This window comes from Arvicola amphibius, chromosome 3 (assembly GCF_903992535.2).
Source record: "Arvicola amphibius chromosome 3, mArvAmp1.2, whole genome shotgun sequence".
NCBI lineage: Eukaryota > Metazoa > Chordata > Mammalia > Rodentia > Cricetidae > Arvicola > Arvicola amphibius.
This window is the reverse complement of record NC_052049.1, coordinates 89,874,908-89,895,100: the sequence shown is the minus strand read 5'-3', so window position 1 is coordinate 89,895,100 and position 20,193 is coordinate 89,874,908. Positions and strand designations below refer to the sequence as shown.

Below are 20,193 nucleotides of genomic sequence, written 5' to 3'. Positions count from 1 at the left end.
CGGGAACTGAACTCAGGCCTCTGCAGGAGCAGCAAGTACTCTGAATAGCCACGTGGTGTGTCACAGTGCACATGTGGAGGACGAACCATCAAAGTGGATTCTCTCCTTCCACTGTCAATCCTAGGAATGGTGCTGGAGCCAGACTTTGAGGCAGCACTTTAACTTGATGATCCACCTTCTCAGCTCAGGAACTTTTATCTTCCTGCTTCCACCTCCCAAGGGCTGGGATATGGTCTTAATAATATGCCAATTCGATGTGTCCAACTTACATGCCACAAGCCACAGCCAACTACAGCAATGAATGCAGAACAATACAAAATGATAATTTATTAAAACAATGTGATTTTTCATCTTTTGCTGTAATGCAACTGCATGGTTTCTAAGCATGAACCCTACAATGGCAATGTCATGTTGACCCCCAATCATGGGCAGCTTAGGACAGGGAATGAATGGAGAGCAGAATGAATTAGACAGGCAATGGGGTAAGGCAGGGAGGGGATACATACTGCAGCAAGGCTTTGGTCTTGCGTGTGGGGTCATCAGGCCGGAAATTTTTGTACTCTTCTACTTCCTTCTCCAAGGACAGAAGCTGGCTCTGTAGTTTGCTGCGCAGGGTTGGCAGTGACTCCCGTATGTGGTTGGTCAGTTGCTGCAGGGAACAGGTAAGCGTCAGACAGGGTAGCTCAGGCCTAGAGGCCAGGAAAGAACGCAATTCACTCTCAGCCAGAACACCTAGAGCTGTGGGTGCAAGCGAATGAGAGCCACAGAACTCTAGACAAAAACATCAGGACATGGACAGAAGCTGGATGGACGGCACAAGGTGCTGCAGAAAGCCCGTAGGCAGATGTCAACCAACATCCAGGGCCGTGGACGGTCCAACTGAGACCCAAAGGTATCCTGAGAAGTAGTGGGGGGCACAGCTGTATGGAGATGGGAGGGAGAGGAAGGGACAGAGCAAAAGCACGTCACAACAGGTGGATTCCCATCAGCAGAGAAGACAAGGATTCTGAAGACACAACGCTAGAGGAGGGAAGTAGAAGAGGCTCCTGCTTGTGTTGAGTTCAAGTCCTGCTGTTCAAGGGAAGCAACATGCCTCAGGCAGGCTGGGTGCTCACAGCTGTAGCTTTTACAACTCTTCTTTACCTACTATTGTGGGGGTGGGAAGTGCACATGCCAGGGAGCCTGTGTGGAGGTCAGAGGATAGTTTCATGGAGTCCACTGCTTTCTTCTACCTATATCTGACTTTTGGGGATTGAAATCAGGTCCTTAGGTATGAGTGGCGGGTGGCTGTACCTGCTAAGCCACCTGTGGACCATAATCCTGGGCTTACAGAGAGGAGCAGGGTCAACCAGCGTCCCACAAAACACCCTTCAATTCAAGAGGACTGGCTAGTCTACACACCAGGCTCTCAAGCAGCCCCAGGGCCTGTGGAGGGTTTTCCTTCCTACCTGTCCTTCCTCACTCTGCCCAGGCCCAATGGGCCTCTGACTACAAAGACACACTGCTCAATTCTTGTTCCAGTTGCTCTAAGGATGAGCTTCATCTTGCAGTGATCCCCAGCTGTAGCTAACACGGACTTTATCTGATAGCTTGTTTACTGGCCGGCACATTGGACCTTCTCAAAGGACAACTGCCCTTGTACACAGTGCCTCTGTCCCAGTCCATGCATAACTGAGGGACTTGGCTGTTATTTTCTGATTTAGGCAGACTCTCATTTATCTCAGATTATGTAGCTGAGAGATGCCCTTGGATTCCTGATCTGAGCTGAGCGCTGGGATTACAATGCAGCACAACACTGATTTATGTGGTGCTGGAGAAGGAACCCAGGGCTTCCCATATGCTAGGTTGGCACTATACTGCTATGCAACACTCCCAGCCCCTAACAAGTAGATTCCAGTCAGGTGCTCTAGCATGGAGCCAGAGCCTAACACCCTCACCGGGGATTCTGGTCTCTGCCTCTGTCTGCACTTACCAGTTTTCTGTTTCAACCCATTGAGACGGTGGGACAGATCTAACGGGAGACCACCAAGTCCAGTTGGAATGGGACTGATGGAACAGGGGACCAAACCGGACTCTGAATGTGGCTGACGGTGGAGGAGGACTGAGAAACCAAGGACAACGGCGATGAGCTTGAACTCTACAGCATGGACTGGCTCACTGTGAGCCTTGTCAGTTTGGTTGCTCACCTTCCTGGACTTAGGGGGAGCTGGAAGGACCTTGGACTTAACATAGAGTAGGGAACCCTGATGGCTCTTTGGCTTGGAGAGGGAGGGAGTGGGGGTATGGGTGGAAGGGAGGGGAGGGAAGGGGGAGGAGGAGGGGAGGAGATGGAAATTTTTAATAAAAAAATTAGAAAAAAAAAAGACTGTGAAAAACATGGCAGTCCCTGGAGACTGTTCCCTTTCACACAAGGTATATGATGGAGGAGAGTTATCTGTCTATGTTTCTTTCATTGGTTAATTAATAAAGAAAACTGCCTTGGCCCTTTAAGAGACAGAAAATTAGGTAGGTGGAGTAGACAGAACAGAATTGTGGGAACAAGGAAGTAGAGTTGGGGAGACGCTTCAGGCATTCGCCATAGTGAGTCTCCATGCTGCTCCTCTCCGAGATGGACGCAGGTTAAGATCTCTCCTGGTAAGCCACACCTCGTGGTGCTACCCAGATTACTAAATATGGGTTAAAGGAAGATGTGAGAATTAACCAATAAGAGGCTGAAACTATGGGCCAGGCAGTGTTTTAAAAGAATACAGTTTCCGTGTAATTATTTCGGGTGTAAAGCTAGCCGGCGGCCGGGTGGCGGGTGGCGGGACGCAGCCCTGCCGCTTCACACTACAGGTATATACCCTGTGCTGCAGACATGTGGCCTCACTGACTTCTACCCTAGGAAATAGAAGGGACAGCTATTCTCCCTTGGTGGGTAAGAGGAGGGAGGCATGGGAAAGCTGGGCCAACCACTGCTTGCTCAGAGGCTGGGAAGGGTTTTAGATCCCAGCAGTCCACACTGCACATCTTCCCACTTAGCTGCAGTCACCAGCCTGGACTGTTACCAACCCCAAGACTGCAGTGGCCTTAAAAACAACAGTGACACTAACTAAGAGATTCAAATAGTCATAACACCAGCTCAGACTCACCCGGTCCTCAACAGGCCTGCAACGAAAAACACGTAGGGTGGGAATAACGAGAGAGTGACAGCCTAAGAATGGCAGACTGCCCCACTCTACACGGGAGCCTCAAACCTCAGCTGTACCTGATTCAGGGTCTTCTGTAAGTGTGGGGTACCCATTCGGTCAGCCATGTGCCGGTACGCTGGGTGAGAAAGGAAGAACTTCCTCTCAGCTGCCAGGGCAGCCCGGATGTCCTTTTTGCCCTCGATGTCTTTCTGGCTGCGGTTAACCACACCAATGTAGCCTAAAGAGAGAAGGTCAAAGCATGCATCACACCAGGAAGGACACAGCGCTGTGCTCCCAGTGTTGACCTGGCTCGGCTTGGGCCAGTAAAAGTTAGAAACAGACTAGCCCCACAAATTACTGACCGAAGAGGGCACAGGATGGTGGAGACCTCACTAGGGATGGGAAAGCAATGGAAGGTAGCTGGGGAAAGCAACTTGAAACGTGGAAGTCTCCAGACTGAGCTTCAAGGATAACTATGAAGGGCAGGAGGGACAGCTCAACAGGGACAGTCCTGAACAATACGTGGAAAGCCCTGGTTCCTACTCTAGAACCACAAAATAAAGACAGTTGTGCAGTTAAAGCACTTCCCCTTGTGCTGGGTAGTGTTTGTCATTACTAAGAGCTAGAGTCATCTGGAAGAGGAACTTTAATTGAGGAACTGACTCTATCAAATTGGCCTGTAGGCATTTTCTTTATTATGAGTGCTGCAGGAGTGCCCAGCTCACTGTGAGTAATGCCACCCCTGAACTGGTGGTCCATGGTGTATTTGAAAGCAGGCTGAAGATGGGCGTGGTGGTGCACGCCTTTAATCCCAGCTCTAGGGAGGCAGAGGCAGGCCCTGAGTTCATGGTAGCCTTGTCTACAGAGTGAGTTCCAGGACAGCCAGGGCTGCAATATACAGAGAAACCCTGTCTCAAAAACATGTGCCCCCCAAAAGAAAAGCAGGCAGAGCAGGTTACAGGGTGAAAGCAAGTCAACAAGCAGTTTCTCTGTGGTCTATGCTTCAGCTCCTGACTTCAGGTTCCTGACTCAGTTTCCTTCCATGATGGGCTGCAAACTGTCAGCCAAATAAAGCCTCTCCTCTCCAAGTCGCTTCTGGCCATGGTGTCTATCACAGTAACAGAAAGCACACTAGGACATTCCTCCTCCCCAGTACCTATGTCAGTCAGTGGCTCATGGATGTCTCTAACTTCAGCCTATGGCCTCCAAGAAGGCTGCACATACCCAAACTCATTGCCACAGTGAGTTTAAAAAGAATTAAATTAAAAATAAAGACATAAAACATTCCAAAACAAAAACACCACCAACAACCCCTGGAAAACAAGGTAAAGAGAAGACAGCCCATCTTCTCATATTAAAACCCACTACAGCCAACACATGGCTCAGCAGTAAAATGGCTAGCTGCCAGGCCTGATGACTTGAGTTTGACCTCCCAGAATTCATGTGATGGACAGAGAATTGACTCTAAAAATGTTGTCTCCTGACCTCCACACCCAAGTTGTGGCACCTCCCCACCACAAACATCACGCATACCCCCACAGCCACATGCAAATAATAAATGAAGTAAAACCCATGAGATTCAGGCTTGGTGGCCCATGACTGAGAAGTCTGAGGAGGAAGGTGCTAAGCTAAAGGTGGCCCTGCATTATGTCATGATAGTCACTAGGCATACAGTCCTTAAAAACAAAAACATGTCAGAAATGAAAATTAACAAAAATAAAAAATACATGTGCATATGTAAGTGAATAAGCCCAGTGTGGCAGTACATATTAGAATCCCAGCTGAGGCAGGAGGCAGGAGGCTCAAAGCACCATATATACAGTAACACAAAAAGGGCAACAGTCACACAGTAGCTGTCTGAGTCTGTAAAGTAGGAGGGAAGACACAGTGGAAGAGCCAGGTCAGAAGATACCACTCACAAGTGGGGAGGGAGAGATGTCATTCTTGGGAAGACAAAGGGAGACAGAGGTCATGTAACTGCCATCATGAAGGAAGCGGAGGATGAGGTCATGAGTCCAAATGGATTCTCAGTACAACCAGTGCCTGAAGATGCTGAGCAACCCCTTGGTCTAAGGAGGAGCACTCCCAGTTGTAGAGCAGAGCCAGAAGGCCTCACTTCCTCTTTAGTCCCAGCATTCCATCCCTCAGCCTCTACTAGCTAGGAAAGCACTTCTCAGCCCCACTCCAAGGAGTTGGAATCAGTTCCTCCTTCTACCTTTATGTGAATTCCAAAGTCAGGTCATCAGTGCTTTACCCCAAGCTGTCTTCAAGCTCATGATCCTTCCACTTCAGGCTTTTGAATGTAGGACTGACGGGTGTGTGTCCATGCCTGGCTATCCTCCAATGCCTAAGCATCACTATCTACATATTGGAAAATGATGGCTCTAGGGTCCTTCAATAGGTGGAATCAAGCAGTATGAGTCTCTTTGCTGTGTTCTGTTTGTGTAGCTGGAGAATGAACCTTGTTCCTAGCATATGCTGGGCAAGAGCTCTACCACTGAGATTCATTCCTAGAGCCTTTTGAAAAAGCATTTTATAGGGGGCTGGAGAGATGGCTCAGAGGTTAAGAGCATTGTCTGCTCTTCCAAACATCCTGAGTTCAATTCCCAGCAACCACATGGTGGCTCACAACCATCTGTAATGAGGTCTGGTGCCCTCTTCTGGCCTGCAGGCATACACACAGACAGAACATTGTATAAATAATAAATAAATAAATATTTAAAAAAAAAAGAAAAAGCATTTTATATTTGTTTGTTTGAGATGAGGTCTCATGCAACCCAGGCTGGCACAGAACTTGCTATGTAGCCAAAAATGACCTGGAATTTCTGACCCCCATCTCTACCTTTAGAGTGCTGCGATTATAGTGATGGAGGAGAGTTATCTGTCTATGTTACTTTCATTGGTTAATTAATAAAGAAAACTGCCTTGGCCCTTTAAGAGAACAGAAAATTAGGTAGGCGGAGTAGACAGAACAGAATGCTGGGTAGCAGGAGAGGGGAGACGCTTCAGGCAGTCGCCATATGCAGTCGCCATGCTTCTCCTCTCTGAGATGGACGCAGGTTAAGACCTCTCCTGGTAAGCCACCCCTCGTGGTGCTATGCAGATCACTAATAGGGGTTAAAGGAAGATGTGAGAATTAGCCAATAAGAGGCTGAAACTATGGACCAGGCAGTGTTTTAAAAGAATACAGTTTCCATGTAATTATATTGGGTAAAGCTAGCCGGGTGGCAGGAAACAGCCCCGCCGCTTCATTCTACATTATAGCATGCACCAAGCCTGGCTGCCTACTTGCTTCCTAAGGTTCCAGAAGACAGCTGTAATTCAGAACCGCTGTAGGCCCACCCCAGCCCTGCATACCTCTTCTCAAGGGCAGTAGCTTGTTTTCCAGGACATCTCTGGCATCTGTGCCTTCATCCATCAGGTCCAGCTTGGTGATAACACCGATGGTCCGTAGGCCTGAAAGAGCCCGGAAGTCAGAAGGGGTCATGGGTAAGGGGTCATGGGGTCCTCTAACAGGGGATGAGACAAGAGACAAGTCAGTCATTGTGTCGTTTTGCCTGGATGCCTGTTGGCAGTTACATAATGACAATTACAGCTCCAATGACTCTATCAAGAGGCAAGTGCTCTCTCAATAAACAGTGGCCAAGAATGTTAGTGGGTCACAGCAGAACCAGGGAACATCATGGAAACTAGAACCTTCCCCTACCCATTCCCAACTGCACACTTGAACCCGAGCAACTGTTTCCAGGGCTCCTTGTTACTTGGCTCAAGTTCCACTCCAAGGACCACACCAAAGTTCTCACTACGTCTGCCAAAGTTAGTACACCCCAATGCAAAGCTACACCCCCAAATCCACTGTGCTTCTGGGCCCACCCTCTACTATTAATCCCCATAGCCAAAATTTTTTAGTTTGGGGTTCTGAGCACAATTCACCCGAACAGTTTGTAAGCTGAGCTTCCAAGCCAGGGTAGAGGATGGTGCAACTCCATGTACCATACTTACTTTAGCATTCACAAACCCTAGGTTCCGTCCCAGTGCCTGCTAAGCTGTAAAGTACTTGGCAAGGAACCTGCAGCTCTTTCCTAAGCACCCAATTATAATGGGCATGTTGGTACACACCTGTAATCTTAGCACTCAGGAGGTAGAGGCAGGAGGATCAGAAGTTTAAGGTCATCTTTAGCTACACAGGGTTTGAAACCAATCTGGACTACACAAGGTTCTGTCTAAGTGAACAAGAACAACCTGACACATCAGGAACCCAGGCATAGGCTGGGTACACATGTGCACATGTTACCTGTATGTACCACATGAGCAAGACACATCAGGAGCCAACAGAGGCCCACTGAGACTGGTGTCAACTTGGAAATCACAGGTGACTGCACTAGCTGGCACTACTCTGAAAGGGACTGCACCTTAAATATTTATAGAGCTAATAGGGAACAGGTCACACTACAAAAAGAAATGAATGGGAGGAGCCTGTGGCATGGACTCCAATGGAAACATCTGTTGACAAGAACAGATACAGTGAGGATAAGGAGTGGATAGATAAACAATGGGGCTTCCGCACAGACTAACACACTGTCACTATAGTATAAAACAGGGCAGGCGTGCTGGCGTGAACCTGCAATCCCAACACTTGGGAGCACAGGCATATCTGATACTGGAACTACCTTGGTCTATGTAGTGAAGTCAGGTTAGCCAGGGCTACATTCTGAAACCACAACTGAAAAATAAAAAGCACAAAAAACAAAACAACGACCACAAAACAGGGGCACATTACAGATACACACACAAAAGTAACGACAGACTGTCCCTCTTTAAGAAATAACAGTTTGCCCAGTGATAGTGGTACACGCCTTTAATCCCAGCACTTGGGAGGCAGAGAGAGGCAGGTGGGTCTCTATGAGTTCGAGGTCAGCCTGGTCTACAGAGCAAGTTCCAGAAAAGTCAGAGCCTCTACTCAGAGAAGCCCTGCCTTGAAAAACCAAATAAGTAAACAAACAAACAAACACACACACACAAATAAATAAATAAATAAATAAATAAATAAATAAATAAATAAATAAATAAGGTTTACGAGTAAGAAAGACTCTAGGAGTCCAGGACTATCTACATGGAAGCGGCATGCTCTGTGGGCTCCTGGTTTTTCCATGGTAACTTTCCTTTCCATAATAACCATAAGTACTTTCAAAGACAAAAAAAAAAAAAGAAGAAGAAGAAAGAAAGGAAAAAAATAACTAAAGGAGGCCAGTGTGCTCACAGATGGCACCTCACCATGGTGATGTCCACTTTGCATTGTCTCATTAATACCTTCTTGTCGCCATGCCTATTCTGTGTGTGGACAGTGGGTAACATGACTGACATGTGCTGGAGGCCCCTTAGGAGGACCAGCAAAGCCTTGTACTTCAGCTCACTCTGCATCCTCATAGGCCTCTTCCCTCTCAAAATCTCTGCCAGGTTGTCCATGCTCTTTCCCCAGGCTTTATTTTTCTTTCTTTCTTTTTTTTTTTAGAGAGAGAGAGAAAGGTTCTAATGCAGCCCAGGCTTGCTCAAACTCACATGCAGCAGAAGATGAGCATGAACTCTTGATGCTCCTGCCTCACTTCTGGAGTACTTGTACTGCAGGTGTGCAGCACCACACCAAGTTCATACAGTGATGGATTCTGTGTACTTGGCAAGCACACCACCAAATGAGTTATAGCCCAGGCCACCCCCAATGTTCCTATCTCAACAGAGAAGACTGTACGATGCAGACAGATGTGTCTGGAATTACAACTGTGTCCTGCGAACGCTGCTGCTAAAGACTGTGTCTTACAATTTATATTTGCTATGGCTTTTTAATTTTATTAGATCAACTTATTTTTATAAGCCTAAGTGTGTGGTGTGCACACCTGTCCTGTGTACCATGTGCATGCCTGCTGCCCACAGAGGTCAGAAGAGGGTGTCAGTTCCCTGGAACTGAAGTCACAGATTGTTGCGAGCCACCATGTAGATGCTGGAAACCAAACTCATGTCCTCTGCAAAAACAGCGAATGCTCTTTTTCCTTATCTTTCTTAGACAGAGTCTCACTATGTAGCTCTGGATTGCCTTGAACTCACAGGGATCAACCTGCCTCTGCCTATCAAGTTCCAGGATTAAAGGTGGGTGTCACCATGCCTAGCAGAAAGTGCTCTTAACAGATGAGCCCTTGGATGGAACCTAGATCCTCATTCATGCTGGGTTGCACCTCCAGCCTGTCCCTAGGCAATTCTACCACAGAAAAACAGCTGCAGACTAAAATTCAGATTTTAAATATCCACCAAAGGCTCATGTGCTAGACTATCTGCCTTTATGAAGTAAGGTCTTCCTGAGGCTTTCTGGTCACTGGGGTCCCACATCCCTTTTCTTATTCCATTCTGTTCCCTGGGTATGAGGTGAGTGTGTTTGCTCCCCATATGCACAATGAAGTGCTGTCTTCTCATGGGCCACCAATCACAACCAGGAACCTCTGAAATGAGCCTAAATGAACCTGTATGCTCTTTAAAAGACAATGCCTATGTCAGGGTGTTGGTTCTACTGATGGAAAGTTGACTAGCACAGACAGATACCACCCTCTAGGGCTGGCAGAATGGACCCCATCAATACTTAATGATGAATGTCTATTTTAAGTGGTGCAAGGGATGCCCACCACACAGGGGATACTGAATCCCAGGAGACCTCTTTCTAACACAGTCCTGGGCCAGAAAGCGCACTAGGGAAGGGACCAAGCACTACTAGAGGGAGTTGCTTCCCTGGGGCTGGAGGGTCACCTTGGGGATCCACCTCCTTGGCCAGTTTGAGGGCGTCTGAGTTGGCCAAGTCCATGTTGGCTGGAGTGACGGCAAGAATGAGGCTGCTCTCTCGGCTGATAAACTGCAGGATCATATCCTTGATCTGGTACTCGATGTCTGGCGGCTGGTCCCCCACTGGTACCTTAGTGATTCCTGGGAGATCGATGAGGGTCAAGTTCAACACTAAGGGCAAAACCAAGAAGCAAAAGTGATTAGAGACTGGAAAGGGTTCAGAGCATACACACAGCCCAGCCCTGAAGAGACCCAGCTGGACATCAGCAAGTTCCCAGAGGGAGTCACATGTTGGGACTCCTACTAGAACATACTTCTGTGTGTACTTTGCATGTTTGGTGGATGTCCTTATGGGCACATGCATGTGGAGGTCAGTTCACCCATGTATTGTTCTCCACCGTATTTATTCTTTTTAAAATTTATTAATTTTACAGAGAGAGAGAGAGAGAGACAGAGACAGAGACAGAGACACAGAGAGAGAGAACATGTATACCAAGGTCCACAGATGGAGGTCAGAGAATATGTAGTAGTCAGTTCTTTCCTACCACATGGATCCTGGGAACTGAACTTGGTCATCATGCTTGCCAATAGATACCTTTACCTGGTGAGCTATTTTGCTGGCTCCTACACTTTATTTTTTGAGAAAGGGTCTCCTCACTGAGGAGAGCTACCTAGAGCTACCAACTCAGCTATACATTATCTGTCCCAGTGTCCTGGTTCCAGAATTAAAGATACACACAATGCTGTGCTGTGGGAGAACACAGTCTTCACACTTGAACAGCAAGCATTCCACTCAATGAGCCATGTCCCTTCTTCTCACACCTTCTCTGTGTTTGAAGCAGAGTCTGGGTGTGTAGCCCAGACTGGCTGTGAACTTATTATGTTGCTCGGGCCTGGGCTGGAGTTCAGTTGGTAAAGTGTACACCTAACACCCACAAAGCCCCGCATGCCATTCCTTGCACCACAGTCATGTCTGGATGTGCATGTCTATAATCTTAGCACTGGTGAGATAGGAGCATGAGGATGAGAAATTCAAGGTCATCTGAACCATATAAGGGGGCCAGTCTGGGCTACATGATATATTGTTTTAGGAAGGAAGGGAGGGAGGGAGGAAGAGAGTGAATAAATAGGGCCAGTGAAACAGCTCAGTGGGTAATGATTACTATCACCAAATCTGATACCCTGAGCGCGATGCGATTCCTGGGACTTACATGGTGGAAGGAGAGATCGACTCCTATAAGTTGTCCTCCAACCTCCACATGTGCACCATATAATGTGAGAACACACACACAGAGAAAAGAAAATCTGAAGAAATATATTAAAAAAAAAATGAGCCAGGCAGTGGTGCACATCTTTAGTCCCAGCACTCGGGAGGCAGAGGCAGGCAGATGAGTTTGAGGCCAGCCTGGTCTACAGAGTGAGTTCCATGACAGCCAGGGCTACACAGAGAAACTCTATCTCAAAAAGACCAAAAACAAAAACAAAAAAGGAGAAAAAGGAGTTGAGTAGTTACCAAACACTGGCTCCTGCAAAGGACCTGGGCACAACTCCCAGGACCCACGCAGTGGCTCACAGCCACCTGTAATTCCAGTTCCATGGGATATGACACCCTTTTCTGACTTCCTCAGACACTAGGTGTGTGTGTGTGTGTGTGTGTGTGTTATGCATACAGACATCCAGGCAATATACATACACAAAGTAAAATTTTAAAAACCTTTACTTTTTATAAAAGAAGAACTTTTTACAAAAATTTAGGTACTTTCAGCATCAAACACAAAGTCCTTATGTCTTAGCCTACTGAGTGCTGGGGTTACAGGCATATACACCGCCATATCTGGCCCATTTTTATTTAAAATGTGGTACTGGGGATTTACTTCATGCTTGCTACACAAGTGCCTGACTGCAGAGCTCCAACCTCAGTCCTGTTTTTTTTTTTTCTTTTGTTTGAGATGGGGTCTTAATATGTCCTCTGGCCCTTGTCTCACAGAACTGAGGTATAGGCATGCGTCCATGCGTCCATGCCCACTCCTGACCCCCCACCCCTCAAGGCTTCCTAGTCATGATGCATCTCTCAAATGCTCGGGAAGTAGAACAATCCTACTGGACAGGAAAACTATACCAGCCCCCCTGGTCCCCATCCAAGCTACCTACCGTGTGGTGAGTAGACCCGAAGGTTGATGGGCACCGGGGAGATGCCTTTGTTGGTCCCCGTGACCCGGTCAGTCTCCGCTTCGATTTCCTGCCGGACTTCATCGAAGTCTGTAAACTTTTTGGACTTGCAGTGCAAAAACTCCGCATATTCTGACACAGAGATAAGAACAGATGTTCAAGGTGAAAAAGAGGTGGTGTGCTGGGGTGGACGGTGCCCAAGAACATGCAATGTGTCAGTCAGAGAAGAAAGGAAACCACTTCAGTTCCTACAGAAACTTGAGGAACATGGCATTTGTTCTTTCTTTCATTTTATCAGGTTGGCTTGTATTTTGAGACAGTCTCACTATGTAATTCTGGGCTTAAACTCAGACATTTGTCTGTCTTTGCAAGGATTAAAGGTGTGTACCACCAGACCTGGCTCATTCTTCTTCTTCTTTTTTTTGTTCTGTTTTTCGAGAAAGGGTTTCTCTCTGTAGCCCTGGATGTCCTGGAACACATTTTGTGTACCAGGCTGGCCTCAAACACACAGAGATCCGCCTGCCTCTTCCGAGTGCTGGGATTAAAGTGCCACTGCCCATCATTCCTTTTAAATTCTATTTTTGTGTATGAGTACTCATGCACTTATGCACGCATGTGTGTGGCAGTTAGACACTAACCTCAGATGTCCTTCCTCGACTGCTCTCCACCTTTTTGAGACAGTGCCTCTGAAAGGGGCCCAAAGTTTGTATATTGGGCTAGGCTGGCTGGCCATGAAGCTGCAGCAACCCTTCCTTCCATCTCCACCACTGCAGGGCACCCAACACCTGACCTTTTACAAGGGTACTAAGGACAAACTTAGGTCCTCATATTTTGTGACAAACCCCTCACTGACAGACTTTTTTTCTTCTTTTTGATAAAGGGATTTATTTGGTCCCAGGTTAATCTGGAGCTCACTGCACAGTTCAGGAAGGACTGACAGTTGAGATCCATTGCCTCAGGCTCCCAAACGCTGGGAAGAGCTGGATACTACAGTACACACTTGTGATTCGGGCACTTAGAAGACTGAGGAAGAAGGATAATGAGATGGAGGCCAAACTGGGCCACACAGGACACACTGACAAAACACAAAACAAGCAGGTGTGCTAAGCAGGTGTTGTGTTTGGACTGCAGGCATCAGCTGCCAGGATGGGGTGTGGATGCCTGAATTTGTCAAGGAAAGGCTGAGGAAGTGCCAACACTCATTCTCAAAGGCTGCATGACACACACACTCTAGGTAATACTGTGGGGCAGCGAGGCGCCCTGTGGAGCAAACCAAAAAAACTTGGCTGTCCAAACCACAGAACCACAAGGCAAGTAGCCTCAGAGAAGAGCAGCCACAGGGAGCTTGAGACCAGAGGCCTGGGCAGGGAAGTCTCCATAGGTAGAGCTGGCTCAGCAGCTCATTTGGCAGAACCCTCAGCAGGCATGCAAGAAGCCTGGGAGACCCCCAGCACTTCATAACACAGCATGGTAACAAAGGTCTTTAGTCGTGGATCCAGGGATGTGGAGGCAGAGGGTTAGGAATGAGAGCCCAGCCTGGGCTACATGAGACCCTGCCTTAAGAAAAATAAAGCATTTAGCCAGAGATGACGCAGAAGTTAAGAGCCCTTGTAGCATAAACACGAGTGTAGGGCCCAGGTCTACCCTTGCTCCTGGGGTTTATCTTGAGGACAGTTTCTGGTCAGCCAGCTAAACATTCTGTACAGGTGCTCCCTCTGCCCCGCCTGGCGATTAGCTGTAGGGCATTGTTTACTCCATCTTGGGTGTGGCAATTTCCCACCTGCCTAGGCATTCCTTGTGCAGAAGCTAGGTATTTAAGAATTTCCCCAAAGTTGAATAAATGGCATTCGGCTGATCTCCTTTCGAATGACCCAGGTCTCTTGTGTGTTCTTTCAATCTCCAAGCCCTTGCCTGACTCGCTTACGGTGCAGTGGCACGCAAACTGTACTGAGAGGGTAACACAGAATCGGGTGTTACACATGAGGATGGGAATTTGGATCTCAGCACCCACATACCAGCCAGGTGTTCCCACAAATGCCTATAAGCCGCAGCTCTATAGGGCATCAGGGAGAGGAGGCTCAATGGGGCTTGCTAGCTTCCAGTTTAGCAAAAACAAAACAAGCCCAGCATAGTAGTACACACCTTTAATCCCAGCACTCAGAGGTAGAGGCCAGGAGAATCTCTGTGAGTTCAAGGCAGGCCGTTATATTGTCTCAAAACAAAACAGAACAAATAAAGCCAAGCCCCAGAGACATTGCCTCAAAGAAATAGGTGGAGAGGGAAGAAGAGGACACCTGATGTCCTCCTCCTCTAGCCTCTGCATGTGTGCAGGTGCACATCAATACACATGTGCACACTCATGCACACAGATACACAAACATAATGTCCATTTCACAGACATGCAGAGAGGACATAGGAGCTCAGAGATGGCACGGGGACTGGGTAGACCAGGTCAGACCACTTGGCAGGGATAGTGACTCTCAAATTCAATGATCTCAGCAGGACCAGGTCTGTGTCTAGCATAAATGCTGGCCACCCAAGAGCAGGACGAGTGAGAGTGTGAGCAGGAGGCTCTGGGACACATTATCAGCTGACCCACTTCCCAAGGGCAGCCTTTCTCTGGCCTTCCAGGGGACAAGCGGAAACACTCTTCCTGCAGCTGCCACTAAAAATGGATCAGTCACCCAGCCCCCACAGAACATCAGTTCTCTTCCTGATCAGGCAGTCAGCAAGTATGAGATGGTGGCAGGGTAAGGTAGCAGAAGCAGGGCCACAGCCGGCTCTGGTTCCTCTCCTTCTCTCTCCCTGCAGGACCTTTCTGCCAGTCACCCTTTCCATCTTGGCCTCCTTTACCATCTTCATGACTTTGATGGGGCTGGAACCTGCCAGCAGCAACAGCACCCAGATGCCCAGTGTTTGCTGCAGTTGTTAGCTTAACCAGCACTGGAGGGCCTCACCTGGGCTTTAGCTCCTTTGATCAGCAAAGCAGACATCCCAAAAAATCTGTATGAGGACAGAAAGATTGGCAACCAGCATCTCTGCCATTTAGGGAGCAGAGGACCCGAAGGAACAATGTGGAAAAGTTCTTGGGAGAGAGAGCTCTGTTATCCCCCTGTTTTAACACGAGAGACTCCAGAGAGGGTATGACATTCATATAAGCCACATAGCAACTTTGACATAAATGCCTGCTTTAAGCTTATCAGGGCGGCCAGTACCTACAGCTCCGAGCAGTCCAGTTGCCAAAGGCAGGATCATGAGTTAGAGGCCAGCCTGGGCTACACAGTGAAGACTTGCCTTAAAAAGAACCTCTTACTGGGTGGTGGTGGTGCATGCCTTTAATCCCAGCACTGGGGAAGCAGAAGCAGGAGGATCTTTCTGAGTTTGAGGACTGCCTGGTCTACAAGAGGTAGTCCAGGACAGACTCCAAAGCTATAGAGAAATCTTGTCTCAAAAAAAACCAAAAACCAAAACAAAACAAAAAAAAAAAAAAAAGAACCTCTCACTGGGCGATGGAGGCACACACTTTTAATCCCAGCACTTGGGAGGCAGAGGCAGGTGGATCTCAGTGAGTTCGAGGCCGGCATGGTCTACAAAGTGAGTTCCAGGACAGCCAGGACTGTTACACAGAGAAACCCTGTCTTGAAAAAGCAAAAAAGAACCTCTCAAGGCTGAGGACTCAGTCAGTGAAGTGCTTGCAATGCAAATATGAGGACCCGCATTTGATTCACAGAGCTCACACTAGTAAGACAAGTGTGGTAGTGCAAGCCTGTAACCTCAGGGCTGGGGAGACAAATACAGGCCTAACTGGCCAGTCAGCCTACCTCAAACAGCTAGTCCAAGGCAAAGAGAGCCTCAGATAAGTTCCCTGTTAATGCACATGCTCAAATGTTCAATCAAAGAATGTGCTGGGTGCCTTAAGGCTGAGCTTCCTGCCAGTTAGTCCTAAACAGCCTAGGCCATACCTCTAAGCCACTGCCAGCTCTGCCAATCCAGGTCCCCACGTCCCCATGGTGACAAAGCCAGTCCTCTGGTCCCTGTGCCAATATTGCAGCATTCTGACAGTCACATACCCACTGGAAGCAGAGTGGATTCCCCCAGGCCCTTCCCTGCACAAGGCTTTCCCAGGGCCTGGCGCAAAACAGGGATAAGGGAAGAAACCAAAGGTGGGCCCTGGTCAGGAGTCATACTGCTAATCCTGGTGGGCCAGCCAGCCTTTAGGTGGTTCTGAGCCACCATGTGATGGGAATTGAATTCAGCCCTTTAGAAGAGCAGCCAAAGCTCTTAACCATCTCTCCAGCCCGGGAAGGGGGTTTCTGATGAGCTTCTGTCTGCCTAGATGTAGCTATAAATAAGGGCTGGGTGTGGGTCACTCCACTCTCTAGCACCTGGGTCTGCTTCCTAAGATGTATGTAGGTGTTAGAAGATGGAAGCAGTGAGAGTTCACCCACAGTCTGGCAAAAACGAAGCCACTGTGGCCAGCTCCTGATGCCCAGGACCACTGCATCTGTCTACTTATGATCTAGCATTGGTATGCGTGTCTGGACAAGAATACCTGGGGGTTCAGACACACTTTGGAGACCCCTGGATATACCCAACAACCAAACAGGATCTGTCAACCTAGAGGATTTGCATGAATGGAAGGTCAGCCTAGGTGTGGTAGTAAGTTCCAGTCTCAAACAAACAAACCAAGAGGGTGCTGGAGCTGGCTCCACAGCCAAGAGTGCTGTTCCTGAAAAAGACTGAGTTTGGTTCTCAACACCCACATCAGGTAGCACACACCTATAATTCCAGCTCCAAAGGATCCAACACCTCTGAATTCTAAGGCATATACATCCATACACATCCATCCATCCATCCATGCACACACACATGCATGTACACACTTCAAAATAATAAACCTAAAAGAATAGGAGTGGGTTTAGGTAACACTCAGTTTGGTAGAGGGCCTTTTGACCCCAGCACTACATAAACCCTATGTGGTGGCACACTCCTGTAACCCAGCACTAGGGAGGTAGGGAAAGGAGGATCAGGAGTTCAAGATCACCTTCAGCTACTTAGTGAGTTCGAGGCTGGTCTACATGATACTCTGCCTCAAAAATAAAACAAGCAAACAAGCAGCACACAGGATGTGTGCACACAGGCTACTCAGAGCCTGGGGCAGGAGCATTAGCACAGCACTCACTAGTTCTGCTCTGCACCTCTGGTCTGGGACAATAGGGACTGTCTCCTTGTCTGGGATAGACGGTTACTCTGAAGCAGTCAGTCCAACTAGGCCCCAACTTGAGCCACAACTGCTTCAGGCTGTTTTTTTTTTCTTAGACCAAGAAGCACCCCAAAGTATGGTTTTGTATGCTACCGATGACCACCCAGGCCTTGGTCTTCCACCAGTCCTGTACAGATGAAGACACGGGTTCAGAAAAGGGCCCCCATGGCCAAACAACCTAGCGAAGGAGGTAATGGATAAGAAATGGTGGGTAGTTCCATGCACTTTCCAGTCTTTAGACCATGCAGATGGAGCGTGGACGATCTAAGGCCCCAAGAGGGGTGTCAGGCAAGAAAGGACAGCAAAGTATTTCAGCATCCCCCTGCCTCAGTATATCTCCTGTTCTAGTGAGGAAGAGTCACAGGGAGAACACCAACAACACAGCTGGACATAGTGAGGCACATCTGTAATCTCTGGATATTGGAGGTAGAGCAAAGAGGATCAGGAGTTCAAGACTAGTTTCAGATATAAGCAAATTCAAAGCCAGCCTGGGCTACATGAGATCTGTTCTCAAACAAAACTCAATTTGACTCAAGATAGTACAGTTTTATCTAACAAGGAATCCCGTGGGACATGGTAAGGGCCAGAGTGGGAACATAGACGTTTGAGGTGCAATGAGAAGGCATGGCTGTCTTTGGGGAGCAAGAGAGGCTGGGCTCTGACCATGTCCTGACATCTCTTTTCTGGCACAGTGATCACAGACCAAAGTCAGGGTGAAGTTTGGGGATGGGATGGGGGTCCTCCCCCACTCCTGTACCCACAGTTTAGCAGGATGATTCTGGGTGAGGGCAGGGTTCACTTGTGGGCCACTAGGCTTCCTGGAGCCTGTGGTCCTAGGTAATTTTTAAACACCATTAGCTACTAGTCATGGCTCAGCAAACCAGCCTGAACAAGAAGCCACAAGGCACTTGGGTGTCTAAAGTTCTGAAGGGGAGGGCCTTGGTCTGGTCATGAAGCCTATCTTTAGACTCCTGAACCTCGAAAAGCAGCGGTCACTGGGGTATGGAGAACACGGGTCAGTCCAAATAGCTGGCTCTGCAGCTTGGGTCCCAAGCACCAGTGTGAGGAACTTGATCTCTAGGGCTCACCTATCCTTCTCCCACCTCTATACCCACTATTGCTATGACCTAGAATGTGCTCCCAGGGACCCTGACCTAGGGCATATCTCTGCTCTCTAACCAGCCCAGCTGAGTACAGTAAATGTATGTCTGCAGCATCTACTAGGACAGGGTGGGGAGATGAAGCAGCATGGTGACAACACAACACACCTTGAAAGAAACCTCTCCAACAGACACCAAGGCCCTGCAGAGCATGAGCATCTACCTGAAGCAAGGAGACTGCCAATGCCACTATTAGGCAAAGCGTCAGGGACACTCAAGCTTGAGGGACACAGGATAGGACAATGCTGAGACACACTTGCCCACCCAGACCAACAGAATTTAGCTATGTCCTCATGTCCCCAAATGTCATCCTGCCCCAAATAGTCACACCTAGTAACCTGCTCCAGCCTCCTCGCATGTGCCTGGTCACATCCCTAAGAGCAGCCTCAACAAGGATCTAATTAACCCTCCTTTGGGACTCAGGCAAGAGGTGGGAAAGTTTGGGCTCCCTCCAAGAGGGAGGAAAGTCAGGGACTGATCCGACCCTTTACAAAGGTCAGCTCTGGGCAGGTGTCCCCACCTCAATGGTTCCTTTTGTGGGCTTTCCCCCAACCCTACCCAGACCCACAGAGCCTCGGGTTTCCAGTAGACTTTGGCAGCCCAGGAACCTCCCTCCATACACACCAGGTCTATTAGGCACCAACACCCCCTCTTCCCTGCACATTCCAGTCAGGCCTTGAGGTATGCTGTTCCAGCTATCAGGGAGGCTGCAAATGGAAGATCAAAAGTTCAAGGCCTACCTGGAACAGAATGAATTTAAAGTTTACCTAGCCTAAAAAAAAATCACAGTTGGAGGGAATGGGAATATCGCTCAGCAAGGTGCTAAGCGAGTTTGCATGAGGGTCCTGGGATCCATCCAACACCCCATAAACCAGGTATGGTGGTGCATAATTAAAATCCCAGTAATTGGCAGGCAGGAAGGCCAAGAGCTCAAGACTGTCCCCAGATACAAGTGGAGACCAGCCAGAGCTAGCAAGTCTAAACAAACAAACAAACAAACAAACAAACAAACAAACAGGGCTAGGGATGCAGCTTGGAGCACTTGCCTAGCATACCCAAAGCCTAGGAGCATTCTCCAGTACCAGAAACATGCAAAGTAAGGGAGCAGTTCCAAGGTCCGCTCCTGAGATGCCCATGCTGTCTGTCACCTTCCCCCTCTTCTCAGCATCGTTTCCCTGGGAGCATAGGGTGGTACTCAGTCTCTGGACCAGCCTGTGATAAACTGTGAGTGCTCAATGAACCACTACTGGTGGCAGCCTCTATGACAAAAGCAATGGCTTTCCAAAGTAGGAATCAGCTGATCTGCTATCCCAACAAACCGTCTCCAGACAATCTAGCAATCGCAAGCATAAAACTACAGTGAATGGGCCAGAAAGATGACTCAGCAGGGAAGACACCATCCTGACAACCTGAGCTGGATCCCAGGGACCCACATGGCGGAAGGACAGGACTCCTGCAAAGTTGTATTCTGATTTCCATGCATGTGTGCGCGCACGCACACAGACACACACAGACACACACAAAATAAGAAGATGAATACAAAGAAAAGGGCTAGAGAGATGAATCAACAATTAAGAGCATACACTGCTCTTACAGGACCCAAACTTGG

The 20,193-nt window shown here is 48.3% G+C and overlaps 1 protein-coding gene across 10 annotated transcripts in view; it reads right to left on the bottom strand.

The window, feature by feature from the left end:
- Dnm2 (dynamin 2) overlaps positions 1–20,193 on the bottom strand; it is a 91,019-nt gene that overhangs the window by 35,603 nt on the left and 35,223 nt on the right. For all 10 annotated transcript variants that reach the window (XM_038324504.1, XM_038324507.1, XM_038324506.1 and 7 more), the window contains exons 3-7: positions 12,144–12,293; positions 9,960–10,163; positions 6,528–6,626; positions 3,248–3,408; positions 507–649 (exon numbers count right to left, since the gene is read on the bottom strand). In XM_038324504.1, coding sequence (XP_038180432.1) covers positions 507–649; positions 3,248–3,408; positions 6,528–6,626; positions 9,960–10,163; positions 12,144–12,293 — 757 coding nt within the window. The remainder of the gene's footprint in view (positions 1–506; positions 650–3,247; positions 3,409–6,527; positions 6,627–9,959; positions 10,164–12,143; positions 12,294–20,193) is intronic.